The sequence below is a fragment of the Mya arenaria genome, chromosome 3 (assembly GCF_026914265.1).
Source record: "Mya arenaria isolate MELC-2E11 chromosome 3, ASM2691426v1".
Lineage (NCBI taxonomy): Eukaryota > Metazoa > Mollusca > Bivalvia > Myida > Myidae > Mya > Mya arenaria.
Window position 1 is genome coordinate 31,905,648 of NC_069124.1, and position 20,037 is coordinate 31,925,684.

At 34.9% G+C, this 20,037-nt stretch overlaps 1 protein-coding gene across 1 annotated transcript in view; it reads left to right on the forward strand.

The window, feature by feature from the left end:
* LOC128228151 (cytosolic carboxypeptidase 1-like) overlaps positions 1 to 20,037 on the forward strand; it is a 32,160-nt gene that overhangs the window by 2,356 nt on the left and 9,767 nt on the right. Inside the window, exons 4-18 of the mRNA XM_052939298.1 lie at positions 884 to 951; positions 3,860 to 3,926; positions 5,551 to 5,697; positions 6,585 to 6,716; positions 7,422 to 7,553; positions 9,230 to 9,376; positions 9,969 to 10,193; positions 11,120 to 11,238; positions 11,579 to 12,327; positions 12,842 to 12,931; positions 16,348 to 16,494; positions 16,818 to 16,908; positions 17,668 to 17,824; positions 18,374 to 18,606; positions 19,358 to 19,511. Coding sequence (XP_052795258.1) covers positions 884 to 951; positions 3,860 to 3,926; positions 5,551 to 5,697; positions 6,585 to 6,716; positions 7,422 to 7,553; positions 9,230 to 9,376; positions 9,969 to 10,193; positions 11,120 to 11,238; positions 11,579 to 12,327; positions 12,842 to 12,931; positions 16,348 to 16,494; positions 16,818 to 16,908; positions 17,668 to 17,824; positions 18,374 to 18,606; positions 19,358 to 19,511 — 2,658 coding nt within the window. The remainder of the gene's footprint in view (positions 1 to 883; positions 952 to 3,859; positions 3,927 to 5,550; positions 5,698 to 6,584; positions 6,717 to 7,421; positions 7,554 to 9,229; positions 9,377 to 9,968; positions 10,194 to 11,119; positions 11,239 to 11,578; positions 12,328 to 12,841; positions 12,932 to 16,347; positions 16,495 to 16,817; positions 16,909 to 17,667; positions 17,825 to 18,373; positions 18,607 to 19,357; positions 19,512 to 20,037) is intronic.

Here is a 20,037-nt window from a genome sequence, read left to right on the forward strand (position 1 = left end):
AGAATTGACATCATATTGTTGTGCTCTTTTCATTTTTTAACATCTGGTTTCATTTTTTGTTTCAATATTAGGAAAAAAACTAATTTGCAAAGGATCTATCCATTCAAAGTTTTCCAAACTAGGTGTTTATGTTTTATATTTTACACCTCAACGTTCATTCTTTAATTGAAAGGCCTTTCAGCAGTTTAGAATATTTTCCAATAAAGGCAACATCTTCGGATATGTTGGGATCATAAGTCATCGCATATTAATATAAATTGAAAATTGTTTGTGTTGTTATTGTTTGTTTTGTGTCAGCAGGACACCAAAATCTTTAATCATCATGTCGAAAAGTGTTACTTTACGAATAGTTGAATGAATCAATTGTTGTCATAAGCATTTCAGTTTTATGCTAAAATGGGTTTTATCGTATCAACTATGAAGTGAAAAGATTTTTAGTGCTTTGGGCAAGTTACTATGACGTCATATAATAAACTGTTTCCCGGTTAAAGTCATGTCGATCTATTTACAGTATTGGTGATAAAAAATAACTGTAAGGTTTTTTTAAATGTAATTAAGTATTTTTTTAACAATTCTGGAGAGAGAAAATGAGCTACTGGTGTAAATATAAGCAATGAATTGCAAGATTGATGTCATTATTTGTTCTATTAGCACAGTTGGGCTGGTTAAAGTATGCATGGACTCCCCACACACTTTAACCAGCCCTACTGCATTCATATACTGATGGTGACGTAAATCACGCAATTCATTCCATAATAACATGCATATCTTATCTAAGTTCAGAAAGAGTTTGTGTTACTTTCAGTCTTATAACAAGATTTTTTATTTATTTTTTTCGAAATATGAATAAACAAAGCCTTATGATACACTGACATTATTGCAGAAAAGATTCACAGGGATTCTGTATTGAAGAACCAAGCCCAGCTTGACCTGCTTTTACAGACACTGAAGGTAATTATTGACTAAATCTAGTGTAATGCTTCTTTTGATTGCCTTTTCTTATTAGCTTGTCTGATTTTTGAAAAAGATGACCAGTTATTGGCGTCTCTTGATTGTTGTCGGCGTTGTTGGAGGCATTGGTTAAGTTTTACATGGAAACTATCAAAGCTATCACTTTGAAACTTTTGGAACTTGTTAATCTAATACCCTTCTTCACATTGTACCCAATAGATGTTGAGTCTCACCAGGTTTTTGAGTCACACATTTGGAAGGGTAGGGCTGGGTGGGGGATAATTTAGTATTTTTGGACTTTGTAATTTTTAGCAAGTCTGATTTTTCAAAATTTGTGCTTGGGTCACTTACATGCAAAATATCAAAGTTATCACTTTCAAACTTTGGAATACCTGTTTACTATCAAATGTACCGTAATAAATGAAGTAAATAAACTGTAAAGAGATAAACTCAGACGAGCGTTCAGCACCCGCAGGCGATGCTCTTGTTCACATGCTTTTAATTATACCACAGCATATAAATGTTGACAAACATATGAATGTTTACAGTGCATGATTATTTAGTGGTGATTATGAACATATGTCTGAATATGCATGGATGCATGGTTACTACATAGCTGCTTAATTATTTATTTTGTTATTCACTATTATTATATAGATTATGCCTTACATTATTATGTTTCTTCTTTATTACTTATATAAGTAACAACAGGCCTCTGAACAGTATAAATGTCTACATGTAGTTAAGGCGACAATTAATTAATTGCTAGGTTGTCATCCCCGCCCACCCCTCCTTTCTACCACCCCTTAAATTGTATTGACTATGAAAATGTTCAACTTGGGTCTGTATTTGCGTAACAGCCCAGTACTGTCTAGTCATACCTACGGTGTCGATATATAACATTGACATGTAAAAAGGAGAATTGTTATGATTTTGTTTGTGGTTCATCTAGAAACACATGTTTATGGTCCCTTTTGCAATAAGAAAGAGCATGATAACATATATATTTAATGGTGAAACAGTCAAATAAGGAAACTAAAAAATAAAAATTCATGCTCTGTCTCTATAAAGAAAAAAATAGATGAAGATCTAACAATTAATTTATATTGGATTTAGTGGTCCTTATAAAAAATACTGACTCCTGATATTATACAGTGACCAACCCATCAGCCCACAAACATTGAATTGACCTCAGCTATCAGGTCCTTTTTTCCATTCTTTGTCATAGCCGATACCACTACTTCCCCAAGGGCTGGACCAAGTGTTTTTCCCCCAAAATAGCCTTTGAAATTCCCCATTTTAATAATGTATTTTTTTTATTTTTTTTTGTATAATGAAAATCTCACATTTCATTAAATAATAATGAGTTATTTTTATTTTATTGATATTTTACCCCATTTGTTCCCAAAATGTTTAAACAAGTCCCTCAAAACTGAAAAAACCCAGCTCCCCCCCCCCCCCCCCCCCCCTCCACCACCACCACCAAAATAGGCTAGGGTGTCTTCCCATATCTGGTAATGAAGCCCTAGGTGTTCAATGTTTGTGGGCTGACTGGTCAGTCACAATAATGCATAAAGGTCCTTAGTGGTCTGTACTATATCTTAATAAATGTGAGTAGATTATAATGATTTTCTCAAATATGCATGTGTGTTCTATCTACGTGTAACTGTCAGTCTGTATTTCAAGTTTAAGGCATACAGGTATTATGATAGAAGTGCATTAGATATTCTACAGGTAAGATTATATTGTGACATGTTGGCAGCTATTTGTTATATATTTGTACATGTACATTATAGTGGCATATCCGAGGTCTAGGTGTAAGTCACATGGTATCAATCCAGGGGACACATGTTCGTTCCTGACATATTCATTATGTATTTGTACATGTAAACCATAGTGGCAGATCTAAGGTCTAGTTGTAAGTCACATGATGTAAATCCAGGGGTCACATGTTTGTTACCGATATATTAGTTATGTATGAGTACGTTTCCCTGCCTCACTGCTAAAAATTCTAAGCGTCTTCCAGGAGAGTTGTAATTGGGGGTCCTGTCCTGTGTGGCAGTGCTGTACTCTGGTGCACCAGAGTAGCTCTAACCAGAGTTACATTCTGTGTACTATGGCCCTCAACCTAACAAGACTGATATACTGGGGCTGACATCAATGGGTGGTCTGTTGGCGTTGTGATATAAAGTATACACACACATATAGATCATAGCTTGGATCAGAGTGGCATTGTCAAATATATTATTTAGTAAATGTTGTAAGGCCAAATGAATATAATGTTGTGGCTACAGTGACCCAAAGTTACTTTATTTTTATGGCCTTATAATTTTTATTGCTTAAACTATTATTAATCATTATCTGAAGTAAAAACTGTGTGCTAGTCAATGGCCATATTCCGTAACAGCCCGAGTCTGAATTTCAGATTCAATACTCAAATGTTCAAATCTTTTTTTATTATTGCAAATTTGCTGCTGCTGCAGCTTTATTACTACAAAAAAAATCCATGAAAATAATATAAATTATTCTCAGAAACTTTTTATTATTCTTGATGTTAATGATATGGGTTGAGTAGAAAAAATTAACAAAATTATACTAACTTTCGTGTACAGCATTCAGGGCCCTTCAACCCTTCTTTGCCTTAGACAATATCTGGCTACTTTTCCAAGGGCCAGACCCTTATATCACAGTGATATACTTACTGTGATATTGATATTTTTACTTCATTTGTAAAAATGAATTGTCCAAATTGTTTGAAGAAGTACTCATGAGAATTTTCCCCCAAAACTGAAAAAAACGTCTTTTCTAACAAAAAGGGCTAGGGTGTCTTTCCCGTAATTGATAAAAAAGCCCCTGGTATGATCAATGTTTTCTCTAAGTATGCTGATGAAAATGTTTTCGTTATCAGAATGCATCGGACAGAGCTGTGTTGGTGAACATCATCAACATCTGCAGTGAACTGCTTGGGAAAACACGTGAGTTCAGTTAGCCTTTTCAAAAGTTTGACTCGTAGAAAGAACATAAGCTTGGCCGAAGATATAGTTGTAATATTTTAAGATATCATCTGGAAACAATATATAACATACATGTGATAACGTCCCGGACGTCCGGGATTGTCCCGGAAATCGTATCTCTGTCACGGAGTCACGGAGGGTGCATGTTTGTCCCGGAAAGTCATAAAAAAAAAACGAAAAAAAAAAATCTCGGAATCGATTATCTTAGTTTACCAATGTAAGTCAGCTATTTTGCCTGTCCGGGACACTGGTCGTAAAAACACAGGACATGTTGACACTAATCCGTTAATTGGTACTTGTGTCGTCGAGGTCATTGTCAATCACCCGATAATTGATCTATTGGCCTATTGTTGTGCTTAACGAGTCGGGGAGGGTTCTTGTATACAAATTCATTGTTTTCCTATGGATTTGTTTGGTCTTATGAATGATAGCTTTTAATCGATGAATTGATATTTTTCACACATTTTACCGACAAACGAGCATGAAGGTAAGTTCAAAGAAAGTGACAAAATGAGTAAAAAAACACGGAAAACATCCCATATTCCATTCAAATTTCAAAGTCGATTCGTCGTTATACTTTAAAAAAAGCTTTAAACAACTTACGCGTCCACAAGGAATTTTAGTGTTTTGAACTTTTTTTCGAACTATCGTTGTGTATTTTTACGCTGAAATAAAACTGATGATATGGGGTTTACAGGTGGCTATATAGAGTGCTTTAATCACGTGACCATGCTAAGTCACTAGATCGCTTTATACAGCCGATTGTTGACACGTCTCTATCAAAATTATATGCATCTCCAAATGGAAAAAAGCTCATCGACTGGAAAATCTTGTGTGTCATAAATTGCAAAGGTTTTAAATGTGATGAAAAAATAAATATTTTGTAACGCATGTCACGGACCTATAAACCATATAGGTCCGTGCGCATGTTCTCAAAAGCGCGGGAAAACAGGTGCCTGTATAGTTGTTTATTTCCTGTTTTGATGAAACCGAAAGTAGACTGCATATCCTCCTGGTTAGCGCACGGACCTATAGGTCCATGGTTAGCACTTCATTTAAAGCCTGGAAAAATATATGGTGGTTTTATTTTTTCAAGAAAATGCAGAAAAAAAAAAAACCATGTCAAGTAAAAAAATACGTCTTGGCAGTCAAAATAGGTACATTTTCCCTACGTTAAAAACGACTAAAATAGTCCAAGATATGCTCTAGAATGCACCACAGACGTTCCCCATTTAAAAAAAATTCCGGGGGGGGGGGGGGGGGGGGGGGGCATGCCCCCGGACCCCCCTAGTGTGCGTTGACATTATGAGTGTCCCGGAATCGACCCAAGAAATTATCACATGTATGTATATAAGGAGGTGGTTTACATGTTATGGATGTGTTATTGTCACATTGGATGATATTGATAAGCGCTCACACCAACATGCAATTAAATTTGTCACCCTAGTGCAAGAACTTAATAACTGAACATAGAAATAATAGTTCTTGTGTTAAGGTGAAGAAATGTTCATTTAATGTATATTGATTTACCAAAAATTAGAAAAAAATTATAGCCAGTAACATCATATTGATCAATCTATTTCAGAGGTTGGTAAGAAGGCGAGTGCATTTGTGAGCGTGAATGCGACCAACATTGTGTTCCAGACCCTGGTACAGGAGGCTGAAGACAACTCGCCCTCGGAGGAATTCATGTTCACATGTCATCAGGTGCTTGCTAGAATTGGACAGAAAGGTAAACAATCAAGGCAACCATCAAGGGGGCTGGCATATGATTATAGTTTCTGACAGCTCTTCCTAAATCCAGGCGTATTAGTAATTGAATAATCCATTGAACTGCATGGCACTTCAGGAGCCTTTATCACAAACTGTGACAGCTCTTGTTAACAAGGGTTTGAATAAAACTCAGGTTATTTTTTAGTATTTCTTTACCAAATTGACCTAGTCAACCTGACCTCTTCATAAATTCACAGATAAAATATTTTCTTATTTTATCTTTGGAATTTTTTGTTCCATTCATTAAAATAAAATATGTTATAAACAGAAAACATTGTCATTGATATATATTTAACTTGTTGACAGCTTATGAACTGATTCAATAGCTCAGTTGGTAGCATGTTTCTTAATATCAATTAAAAAATTGTATACCACTTCGCAACATGTGAATATAGAAATAGATATGCTTTTAAACTGATATCAAATAATTGGATGGAGTAAATCATCACAAAACTTAAACTGGTAACAAAAATGATTGAGAATGCTGTAGTCACCTTCTAATATATTCCTGCATAACGGTCAGGATCAGGTTAATATGGTCAGGCAATTATTACGGTTTTTGACTTGCATCAAAATTGACTTTGAAATACTACTTAGTCCAAACTTGTCTTTTATAATGGCACCTTTATATTAACTGCTGCAAATGCATCCAATTTTAATATTGAGACATTTAAAATATATAATAAATATGTAATTTACTAAAACAGCAACAAAGATTATCATTAAAAGATGAGTAAACTTATATACTGCTGCAGTACACAATATTTAAATTTTTCCATTCTTTGTAGGTATGATGTTAAGCATTTTAATAGATTATACATATTCACTGTACAATGCATTTTTCAGACCGGAAGTTTGCATTGAAGGCCAGATTGAACCGAGCCCTGCTGGTGACCTTGACATTGATCAAGAACAACCTGACCAACTTCCGTAACCTCCAGGTTCTACTGCCGGTCTTCAAGCTCTATACCAACAACAGTAAGTTCTTACAAGTTTGTGTATATCTCTATGAAATGTTATAAATGCCAGGTATTTGTAATTTAAAAATATAATTTTTTGTTTATTGTATATTTCAATAAAAGATTAAACGCAACTAGATCCTGCAAATACTCAGTAGACATTAAGTCAATGGAAAAATACTTTGGGATCAGCAGGTACAAATGCTTACCAGGGACGGATCTCTTGGAACTACTTACTTCTGTTATAACGCAATCAAACTTAGCTTACTATTTTTGTTCTTCTATAATTTTGATAGAATTACTTTTTTTGGAAGTTTTCCGATTATTGAAGTTATATGCCTGCTAATCACGAAAAAACTAAGTAATATTTATCCAAAACAGGTTAAAGTAAATTATTTTGCTGAACAAAATAGGCTACTTAAGTATGTTAAGCTTAAGAAATTTCGAGAACTCTGGGGCAGGTGTTCAGTGGGATTGATAGCATTTTACATCAGATTTTTGTATAGTTGTTAAGATCATTTTTTGCTTGGATATTTGTTTGAAATGAATATATAATTGGAATTTGGGAGCAATTTCAAAAGGGGTCCAAGCAATTTTCCCTGCTTTGGACAAACATTTTACCTGTGCAGGCTGTTGTAATTTTAGACATAAGACAGTTGAAATGCTATGTGTATGAGACTGAAAAGTCATTGTATGTTCTCATTGTTTTCTCACACTGTTTCAGGTGTGAACTCATCTTATCTGGGAAAACACAACACAATTCCACCCATTTGCAAGGTGGTCCTGCAGTGTAACAGGAAGCATGCCTCCGTCCTGAAATATGGTCTAGACATTCTCAACAACCTCACCAAGTCACGTAAGTATTGACTGATGGACTTATGTATGATATGCAGTGTAATTGGGTCTACACAATCATATGTGCTCATTTGTACACAGGAAACATGCCTCCATGCCTTACCAAGTCCGGTAAGTATTAACTTAAGTATTCTTGTATATTGTAACTTGATAAGTACACAAAATAATATTTAAGGATTTGCTGCACTGTTAAATAAAACATGTATCCATTCTCTAACACAGCCTAGATAATTTTAACAGCCTGCTTACCAAGTGCTGTAAGTAGGGTAAAATCTTGATTTACAAAGCACAACCCTACCTATCATAAGGTGTTCTGCTGGGTAAAAAAAACTTACTTCTGTGGTCCATACTCAAATAATGGGCTTGACATTATGCAATTATCTGTGTTTTTATACAGGTTCACTTTATTTCTGCAATAGCAAAGGATTTTAAATGCTTAAATTAGAGTTGTGTTCAGGTGTTCTTAATTTCAGGATTAATTTAGAGTTTTTAGATTCAGACTTGCACAGTTGTAAAGATTTGCATGAAAAAACAGTAGGTAAAAGACTTGAATTAATATAAATGACTCTAGAAACAATTTCAAAACAGATGTAGCCCTTTAACTTAGCTTTGGGCATGAATCCCTTATACTTTAACAGAGCTCGGGCTATCTTTTAGGATTGACAGTTATCAGTTGTAAAACCCGTGTATCATTTTGAGAAACTGCATGATAGTATTACTGGTTTGGAATAAGCAAAACTTTCCTAATGTTTTATTATCCTCCGCCTATGAAATAGGGAGGGGGATATTGAAATGGCGTTGTCCGTCCGTCCGTCCGTCCGTCTTTCCTTCCGTCCATCCTTCCTTCCGTCCGTCCGTCCGTCACCTGCGTTTTCTCAGTAACTAGCCAGTATAATTTCATGAAACTTAAAACAAATTTGAACCACTATACTGGAATGATGCCCGTCCAAAAAAAAAATTGGTCAATTGTCCTTGGAGTTATTGCCCTTGATTTTTTGAAAAATGCACATTCACAGCCATTTCTCTAGCTGACAGAATTTCATGAAACTTAAAATAAATATGAATTACTATACTGGGATGATGCCTGTTCATTTTTTTTTGGATTGGTTAATTGTACTTGGAGTTATTGCCCTTGATTTTTTGAAAAACTCATTTACAGCCATTTCTCAGTAACTAGTTGGTAGAAATTCTTGAAATTTGAAATAAATATGAACCAACATACTGCGATGATGCCTGTTTATTTATATTTTGGATTGTGTAATTTCTATATGAGTTATTTGCCCTTGTTGGATTATGTTTTACAACAGAAGGTAACTACTGAAAAAGAGTTTGTCTCAGTTTTTATCCTATATCATGTTGACATCAATTGTGTCTTGTTCGGGTGAAATTGCTGCCTGGACTATATACGGTATAGGAGGGTGCCCCAAGTATGTGCCCCATATTCTGATTCTCTACAGCCACTGGCATCACCCTGACACCAAACATTGGCACATCTCTTATCATGATAACAGTAACTACATGGTTCTATTTTTTCAGGCAACAATGCTGCCCGTACTATAGGTGGGGAGTATGTGCCCCATATTCTGATCCTTTACAACGACTGGCATCACGCTGACACCAAACATCGACATGTCTCTGTCAACATTACATTGTTATTACATGGTTCTATACTTGCAGGCAACAACGCTGCCCGAACTATAGGAGGCGAGTATGTGCCCCATATTCTTATCCTGTACAACGACTGGCATCACGCTGACACCAAACATCGACATGTGTCTATCAGGAAAGGGCTGCTCAACATCCTCAAGAACATCACAAACCTACGTATGTGTTTGAGTTTAATTTCATGGAAGACTGGGTATTTGATTAAGGTATGCTGTGTACAAAGATGTGAATATTGGATGTGTACAAAGATGTGAATATTGGATGTGTACAAAGATGTGAATATTGGATGCTGGGTGACACCTTACTTTTTTGGAATAATTAGAAAATATGATTATAAAGTGAAATGTTTATGCTTTAATTTTACTAGAACAAATATTACAGATTCCCTTTTTGACCATAAAAGACAAAAATTGACAAACACATTCGGTCATTTCTTAAAAAAAAATGTTGGGTGTTGGGGGATTAGGGTCGACAGGCCCTATTGAGATTTCAAATTTTTAGAAGCCCTTGTTTGGGACAGAGAGACAACTTGTCGCATGCAAGACCCACATCCTTACCTTTTATTTCATCCATCCTTACCTTTTATTTCATCCATCCTTACCTTTTATTTCATCCATCCTCTACACTTGAGGCTAATCATCACGAGGTCTAATTGTTAACTTATTAGTAATTGCATAATCCATTGAACTGGGAGGCATTGATTCACAATGATCAACAAAAATCAACAAAGTTTCTTCTGTGTTTTCACCAGGCTCTGGTCGTAGGACCCTTGTTGATGCAGGTGGTATCCGTATACTCTATGAGAGTGCCCAGGATGTAATCGAGTGTCGTGAAATGGAAAACCTCATTCTCCTTGCCAGTGTCATCATGCGTAAATGCTGCCCTCGAAACAAACTGCCTGTGTCACGGTTCAACAGTGTGGTCACCTTTGAAAGACCGGAGTCTGAACTATATCCAGTGGAAGGGGCTGAATTAGGTACTGTATTGCGATGATAACAAAGTAAATACATGTCGATTGCATTATTTTCACGAGGTATTTTTTTCCAATTGTTTGGTTTTAGGCAATTTCAGGAGGTTAACGAAATTTCATATCAGTATTTGCTCATCAGATTGTGACGGTAACTGAAATAAAAATATCGTTTTAAAATACCCACCTGATTGTTTTAGAAAATAAATAACGTATATTATACCTTTGTGAAATTAAAATATTTTACGGTTTTCTTTAGTAAAGCTTCAGAGCTGAGGGTAGAAGTTTTTGTCATTGCTTATCAGAGCCTCATCGTCATTGTCAGAGTCATAAATGTTGCTGTTTCAAAACTTTATTAATAACCAAAAGCACTATATATAATATAAAACTAGATATGTTAAGTTGGATGATGCATTTCTTGCATATGGGACAAATGTATCTTGAAATCTGAACAGTGCTGTAAAAATCGTTACTGGCATTTGCCCGTATGTTTTTCCATCTGCACCAGAAACACGTGAAAGATACTTATAATTATTGTGCTTTCTTTCTTGCCAAAATAATTTCTTGTTCCTTGATTAGGTTAGAAAAATAAACAATGTTATTAATCTGCATGTAGGGTTTTGTTAGTTTAAACTTTATTTATTGTACAACAATTGTGAAGGAAGTTACACTAACTTAATATCAAGTCATTTTCGTTGGCACGATGTTGCACAAGCATGTGGTCTTGTGATATGGGGGGACCCAAAAAAAAACACTTGCCCACCTTGATGACCACCAGCCAATCTGAAAATCAGGCCGGGAATGGAACCAGGGTTGCCTTGGTAAGAAGCAAGTGTGTTAATCATGGCGCTAACCAGAGAACTTTGATTTGTATGGTTTTGTTTACAGTAAGCTATCAACAATCTTGAAACTTGAAAGTATGTCAATTCTTGCAGCTTCAGAGCCCAATAGCAGCCAGTCTATGCTGGATGGTGGTGATAGTGACAACAGCTCCTTGGAAGATGATGATGACATTGACAGCGATGATGAACGTTTCAAAAATGAGGTGGATGAGGTAATAGAGTTAATTTGGGAAAATTTGCAGTATCAGACTTGCTATTTGTTTGTTTTTATCTTTTTATAACAGTTCAGAAACTGGCCCACTATTTTTGTAGAAATTTTCTTTAAGAAATTAGTATCAAAACTGAACATTGTTTTATTTATATGAATATCAGTTTGTTTGGCGGTAATCAACTTTGGCAAGTAGATCTGTTTCAGAAACACTGGGGATTCCAAATAGCTAAAATTCATATTTTCATACCTGCCAAAATGTCTGACTTGTCTTCTGTTGTCTTACTTGATCTATTGTCTTTCTGTTTTGATGATTTAAAAATAAATATAAATATATAATTCAGAATGAGGATGAAGGAGGGGACACAACTCCTGAGGCCCACAAACGCTCCCCGGAGGATCTCGCCATGTATAACCACCTGTTCCCTGAGTTGTTCGAGATTGAATTCCAGGAAGAATCAAATAGCGACTCCATTGTCATCCCCACTGGGTCACAGGAAAGCGGGCTTGAAAGGGGTGGCCGCAGGAGTAGCGAAAAACTGGCCACGAGAGCTGGCGTCATTTACCCGCTCAACCCTGACAGTCTGCGCAAGTCTAGCTCTAGTCATACTATCTACCGGATGCAAACTTGTGTCAGTGACTTTAATGATATGTCCGGTTACTCCAGTGGTCGGACTGGTACTACTGGGGGTGGGGTAGATGTAGAGTACTTGGACAGTTATGGTCGCTCCGAGTCTACTATCAACATGAAAACTGGTGCTAACGTAATTTCCCTGGACTTTCCCACATCAAACACTCCGTCTAACAAATTGTCTGGTTCTAAAAAAGCTGCAGCTCAAAAATCAAAGAAATCCAAGGGCTCTAAAAAACCTGGCAAAGATAAAAAGCTAAAGAAATCTGTTACGAAAGACAGTTCTGATAACATAGCAAGTTTTACAAACTCTCTGTGTATAACTCCGATACCAAATATCGTAGATCCTGACGAGGAAATAGAACAGAATCTTGTGTATGAGGATGATGATGATGTGTTCGATATGCAACATGATCCTCTGATGTACCAGGAGGTGGCCCGGCTTACCAAGAGTGTTTACAGGTACTTGTTCATTCACTTACATTGTAAACTATTTGTGTTTTATGATATGATACAGACATAAATTCTGGATGTCGTTAACAATTCTGTGTTTAAGTTTTTATTGCTGTAATAAGTTAAAATGTTTTTATCCAATTGTTATGAAACTTGGTCAGAATACTTGTCTGTAAGTTGTCTTGAACAATTATGAATATTGGCTACCTCAAAAAAACTAGGTCACTAGGTCAAATCTTAGAAGAATTAAAATCCCTGTCATAAATTTAATAGTTTTAATCAGATTTTTATGAAACTTGGTCAGAATACTTGTCTGCATGTTATGTTGTCTTGACCATTATGAATATGGGTTACTTCAGGTCTAAAACTAGGACACTAGGTCAAATCTAATAAAATCCCTGTTATAAATTCAAGAGTTTTGATCCAGTTGATACGAAACTTGATCAAAGTACTTGTCTGCATGTTGTCTTGAACAATATTGATTGGAGTAACCGTATTAACCATAGCTGTATGGTATATTCAGGTTTGAAAAGATTGCGTACCCTGACCTGTGTGGGAGTATCTCGCCGTACGGTTTTGAGCCTCTCTACCACAGGAAGTTTGGAGTGCAAAGGTGAGCTTTATGAAGTTTTTTTTTCTTGAAGTAAGATTTTCTTAATGATTTAACAGTTTGGTTTTGAATAAATAGTTGATATTTAACTTTGATCTGTTTTTAAATGGTAATAGAAGCGTTGATATATGTGGTGTGAGAGATATTGTTTTATAATCGATAATCAAATCCAAAAGAACAACAAGATCGGAAATTGTAAGTGTATTTCCCTATTAAGTATTGGTATGAAAATACAATTAATGATTAATATGTTTCAAACTTGGACAAACATATTGTCAGAATAACAAAAATTGAATATTTCTTGTATGAATTATCATAATTGATTATCGCTGTTGTTGGGTCCCTCATGAATGATTATTCGATTGTATTCGATCATCACAAATAACAGATTACATGTACATGCTCATCAATGTATTGCATGTTCAATTAATCTGCGTTTAATTGCTTCATGGAAATGTTATTTATTGAAGTTTAAAACTTCATTATCAACTTTTAGCAGACGGAATGTACAATTGATAATAACAATATAATTGTGTAATTAGCCTTTTGTAGAATTATTTATTGACAAAAAACTCACAACATAGAGTTCTTTAACAGTAGTTAGATACGCACACATTTTCTTTTATGCTACATGCATGTTGGTTTTGCAAATAACACAATCACTTCTCTTTAGGGGTGAGAGTGGTTTAGTGGTATAGGTGTCAGCCATTTGCCCAAGAGGTTATGGGTTTGATCCCCACCAGGGGTACTTTCTCACATCCTCTCAAAATTGGACACCAGTACTGGTTTCTACGCAGGAAACTAACTCAATAGTGATTCTATAAGCTATCAGCTTTCATAACTTTCAAGCTAAAATAAATAAGTATATACTAATCACTTCTTTTATGAATGGTTTGGCAGAGACATTTTAGTTCATTTAAAAAATTGTCATTTTATCTTACTTAACATTCATTGGGAAATACTTAGAATTTCAGCACACTTTGGTTTTCGTTTTGTGAAAAACTGAATATCCTTTTTGTGATGCTTTAAAGGGGCTAGGCACTAGATGGTCCTAAAATCAGCAAATACGTTATTTTCACAAAACAAGCCAAGTTTACTCATTTAAAATAGAGCATAGTGGTTTCCCAGTTTAGAGTGTGTATATTTAGCATGTGAAGGTCACTTGATTAGTACAGATACATATACTGGCGCTTTTCTTAAATTAATTGGGATTTTCCCAAAAAACTGCGAAAGCTGAATGTGTCGTAAGCGATGTGATTCATCAGTTAGATTCAATGTGTTGTTCACGATATTAATTTTTAACAACTTTCTTTTTTTCTTGCAATTGTATCATCTGGTGTCTAGCCCCATTAAAAACAAAATTTGAAAGAAATATTTTAATTTAATTGATGTTTCTGTACCTTCAAGATTGTTAAGGTAAGAACTCAGCCTTTCACAGAGATGTATAGCTATATGTGTGGCGCCATAGACAAATTTAGCTCACTTTTAGAAGTGTTTTTTTTATATTGTACAGAGATTTTATTTCCTGTGAATATGTGTTGGTTCCTTTTGTTTTGTGTCACATTGTCATTTGTGTATTATTTATAGTATATATAATATTATTCACTGGCCCCAATTTCTCGAAAATTCTTAAGCGGTTTAGCAATATTACTTACATAAATATGATTTTATGAAACAGCAAGTAGTTTATCTTATTTATCTTTAATATCATTTCCTTTAAAAGCCTCAGCACTTGAGAATATTACACAATTTATACCAAACCAAAAATAGCATACTGAGCTTGATCCTATTAGAAGGGATTCGAGAAATTGTGGCCGATGTTTATTAGAAAATACTTATTACATACAAGAACCTAATGCATATGATTTGTAATGCAAAGAAGAAAATATAACTAACAAGAGTTATAAATATAAACTGTTATATAAATTTCACAGATATAGCAAATATCGTTTGTAGTTTTGTCTGACATTTGATTTTTTTGGAAGATATCTTGATCTACAAATTATAATGTTTTGGTAAGAATAAAAGATTGAAGAGTATATTTTTTTGGAACTATTCTGGATGATATTTCATTGATGTTTTCAGTTTTTCTAATGATAGATTGTAAAAACCATATGTCATAAGATTGCAGGGGTGTCACGATATGCCAAATTGCATAGCAATGTATATTTCAAAACAAAGCAGCAAACAGCGATATGTACCATGGTATATCACACCTCCAACATGAATGACACATCATCATTTGTCCAGGACTGGCCAAACAGTGACCCCATTTTTTTCCATTTTGGGTCACTAATCTTTGTATGGTACAAAAAACCCATCTATTTTCCAGTTTCAATGAATAATTGAAACATTTCCCAGATAGTGTTGGTGTCTTGATCAATGTTGGGTTGTAGATATATATAATTGTACCATATTATATTGCAATGCAAAGTAACATACCATGATACATACCAAGTTATATTGCTTCATTCAAATGCAAGCTGCAAAAACAAAACATGTGTCATAAATGTTATCATTGTAGTTTTTGAATGGAAACAACAAAAAGTAAACATGTAAAGACAAAAATTGAGGAATATAAGTGACTGCTAGTTATTGGTTGCTTCTTCAACAAGCACGTTTTTTTAAGTTACAAATTTTACAGTCAGCACTGGATTTGTTTTGTTTTTAAGTCATTCTTTAGTTCAAAGTATTCCCATAGTCTATCCCTGTTGGCTCGAACTCCCAGGGACCCGTGAAAACACCTTTAGCCTCAGAAATTCTAGCCAAGAGGGAATTATTACCTTCAGTAGAAAGAAATCAGTGCTTTACATCCAGACCGAGCAAGCGAGGAAATCGTGCCAAGCCACTTTGAGCCAACAGGGTTTGACTGTATTCACTTTTAGCGTTTTTTCCAGTGATTTCATATTTCGTTGTTTTTCTTTTCGTGCTGTACAATTTTTCCGTAGCAATGGTCACTGTGTTTGAATATGTTGTCACTGAAAACTTGGTGACATGCAAAGATCAATAATCGCAAATGCCAACATGAACAGAAATAAGATAGAGTTCATTCAAGTTCTTGACTCAATTTTAAAATCAAGCAAACCATGAAAAGACTAAAAATACCAGTACATTGGTTTTGTCCTAGGGGTCATTTTATTTTTCTTACCTCAATAAACTGGTATATCGTGATGCCCCTTTGAGATTATGAGATTGACCAACACATGAAAGTGTATTGTATTTTTCTGTTAGCATTATAAAATATAAATGGTTATCAATTTACATAAAATATTACCTACTTTTAACTATTGTGCATACATGTTACTTTTATGTTTTATATATAGTATTTTTTTCATAGTTTTGCACCATTCTTTATTTTTAAAAACATAATTCATCTTTCATTAAGACTTTCTGTTGTAAACCCTCTTTACATTTTGCAGGTCCAAGGTATTTGAAGACATTGATCGAATGATCCACCCAGAGCTTATCATAGATCGAGACGTATATGACCTTGACCTTATCAAGGCGAAGGCCGGGGTCAACTTTATACCAGATAACTCTGCAGTCTCGAACAGAGATGAATTCAGGTACTGTTCAAGTCACACTTTCGTTTATTATCTATAAAGTTTTGAACAACTTGGTGTAGAGTATTCAAACTTGGTATGCACATTGATAAAGGTCAGTAGATGACCTATTGATTTGGGGTCAATAAGTCCAAGGTGAAGGTGACTTGTACTAGAAAAATGATGAGTTCTCCTGACAGATGGCACATGCAATTCGCAGAATTCTAGTTGATCTAGGTGATGGATTGTTATGTGGATGTAGAAGATTTCTCTCATATAATATATTTGTAAGCTATATATGTGATAACAACATCACTGACCAATCTGAAAGCCCATCTGTGTTACAGGGTTGGTTCTGCAGGGAGGTATGAGCCAGGACCGGAGACACTCAGGTTCAACTCCCAGTTTGAGTGCGGAAATCTGAGAAAAGCCATCTGTGTAAGTTAACATATACTTTTTTATCATACAGAGTGCAGACTGAGTTGTTGAAGTGGGTTTAAGTGTAAAAGATAATGAATTAGATGGAGTGTTTGGTTTTAATCAGTAGATGTGCTTGAATTTGTTCAGAACATTGTTAAAGCTGCACTCTCACAGATTAAACTTTTTGACAACTTTTTTATTTTTGTCTTGGAACGAGCCAATTTTTGCGACAATCCATGGAAACCAGTTAATAAGACTGCTGACAAAAAATTAGATTGCAGATTTTTATATTTAAGTTAAAAAATTGATGTTTTATGCACTTTTCTTAAACCGTTAGTTTAAGCTATAAAACATTAATTTTCGAATGGAAATATGAAAATCTACAATCTGATTTTTTGTCAACAATCTTACATCATTGGGTTGCAGATATTTATGCAAAAATTTGCTCTTTTAAAGACAAAAATTAAAAAAGTTTTAAAAATGGTAAATCTGTGACAGTGCAGCTTTAAATGTAATAGTGACATAAACGTCACTGCTGTTAACTTTCAAATCTTTACTCTTCAGAAACTACAGGACAGACTTGTAATTTGCAATGTTTCTTACATTGTTATAAACACCTATTTCAGATGAACGTGTTTTAGCTAAATATATGAGCATATTACAAAACAGTTTACCTTCTAAAGTTAACAATGATTCTGTAAACAATGTTGTTAACTTAAATGAACTTAAACATTATCTGTGGCATTTTCACCATTTAGCTTAATTTATTCCCATCAGGTGCGAGACTTTGAGTATGACCTAATCCTGAATCCCGACGTTAACATCAACCATCACCATCAGTGGTTCTACTTTGAGGTCTCCAACATGATATCTGGCTGTCCATATAGGTTCAACATCGTCAACTGCGAGAAACTCAACTCACAGTTCAACTTTGGTATCTACAGATCTATTAGTTTCTTTGGTGTCTTTATCTTTTATTTAATTTTGTCCTACCTTTGGGGCATGTAGTGATAATGTACATACAAATACCAAATACATGTTTTTAAGGATTGATTCTTATTTTTTGTGCATTTATTCAGTATGAAGGCTAGGCTGCCATTTTGCAAATTTTTCCGAGAAGCTTAAGTGCCTTTTATGGTTATTCAAAATAACGGCCAAGCATACATTCTTCATGTTCGCACAAAAAATATAAAGCAATCCCTAATTCATTTCTTTATTTTAAGTGGAAATAATGATTATGGTTGTAACAATTTTTGCATTTATCAAAAAAAATTAAAATTTTATAATTCATGTTTTACATATGCATGACCTAGCCATGTGTTTGTGGTGAACTTTTTGCTGTTTGGTTCCCCGCTTTCAGTGTATGCCTGTGTTGTTACAAGAAAACAAAACAAAAAAAGTTTGCTTATGTAAGATAAATGCTTTGCCTACATTTTCGCCCTTTTTACGATCTATACCCACTATATACAACCTCCATGAACAGGCATGCAGCCCATCCTGTTTTCCGTAATGGAGGCCATGGAAGGGAAACCGTTCTGGGTCAGAACAGGAACTGACATCTGTTACTACAGAAACCACTTTACACGCAGCGCCACGGTTACGGGAGGAGTGAAGGGCAAAACGTACTACACAACGACATTCACGGTGACGTTCAAACACAGCAGGGACGTCTGCTACATGGCGTATCACTACCCATATACATTCTCAACACTTCAGGTAAATGGACGGATTTAAGACATCTGCTTCATGGTATATCACTACCCATTTTCATACTCAATACTTCAGGTAAATGGACAAATTTAAGACATCTGCCACATGGCAAATCACTACCATATTCATACTCAAATTTACCATAATGAGTTTCTTAACATGTTGAATTAAATAGCCATGAATGTAAAATTATATTCATCACAATGCACATTTATCACCAAAAATGAAGATTTTATTAATTTTTTGGTCATAAGTTTGATGTTAAATTCGTAGGTTGCGATGACATAAACTCACCAGGATAATATAAAAAAAATACATGGTTATATTATTCTCAAAACAAGAAACGTTGTATGATAAATCATTAAAGCCCTTTGAATTTGTACCGGCATTATTGCATGTCAGATTCATGACACCTTGAGAGCAGCATGGTCAAAAATCATTTGTTAAGAATCAATTGGCCTATAAATTTTAAATGGTATTTACGACTTATATACGGTAGGCAAATATTTACTTAAGGAAACTCTTCACTTGACTTGACTACAAGTTGACAGTGAAGTTTAATGTATAAGAATTGTTAGAATTGTTTCTCTTAAGTAAATGAATAGTTATCACATTTACCCTGCAAACTTAATGAAAATTTAGCACAATTACTATGCTAATTAAATGAAAATTTGTAACATTCAACCTGCAAACTAATTATACAGTTATCACATTTACCCTACAAACTAAATGATCATATATCACATTTTCCCTGCAGACGCACCTGACCCTGTGGGATCAGACGGTGGACCGGGATGCGGTGTTTTTCCGACGACAGACACTCTGTGAAACATTGGCAGGAAATCCCGTCCCTGTAGTAACAATTACTGCTCAGCCACGCACAGACAGCAGAGAGGACATAGAGGAGTTCAGTAAGTAATGATGTTTAGGAAAGTATTCAGAAGTTTTCAGTCTTCTGAAGTGCACGTTAGGCATAATCATTTGACTTGGGCATAAAAAAAAACAACCAACCAACCCTATTTTTTCCTCCCAACCCTACACATTTTTTCCCGTAATGTGGACTTTTTTCCATAATTTTCTAAAAAATGCGCATTTATGAGTGAACTTGGTAAAATTTGACCATTTTATATCTAAAATTTCCAAAATTTCTACAAGAGTGATATACCTTGATATAGGTTGTTCTAGTACGGAAACCTGGTTCTCAAAAAAAAAAAAAGATTATGCCTACCTACCTACCACCTATCCTATTTCTTTTTAGACGTTTGTGGAAACAAACTCTTGTGGAGGCCTTAGTGCAACAAATATTTTCATCACGTTATCATGGTCCTTGACATTGATTCGTGTTTTGGTCTTTCAGATCAGATAATTAGATTTGCAAACAGAATCCTGCCTGCCATTAAGACTATTAAAAGATGTTATATCTGTCATGTGTTCCCG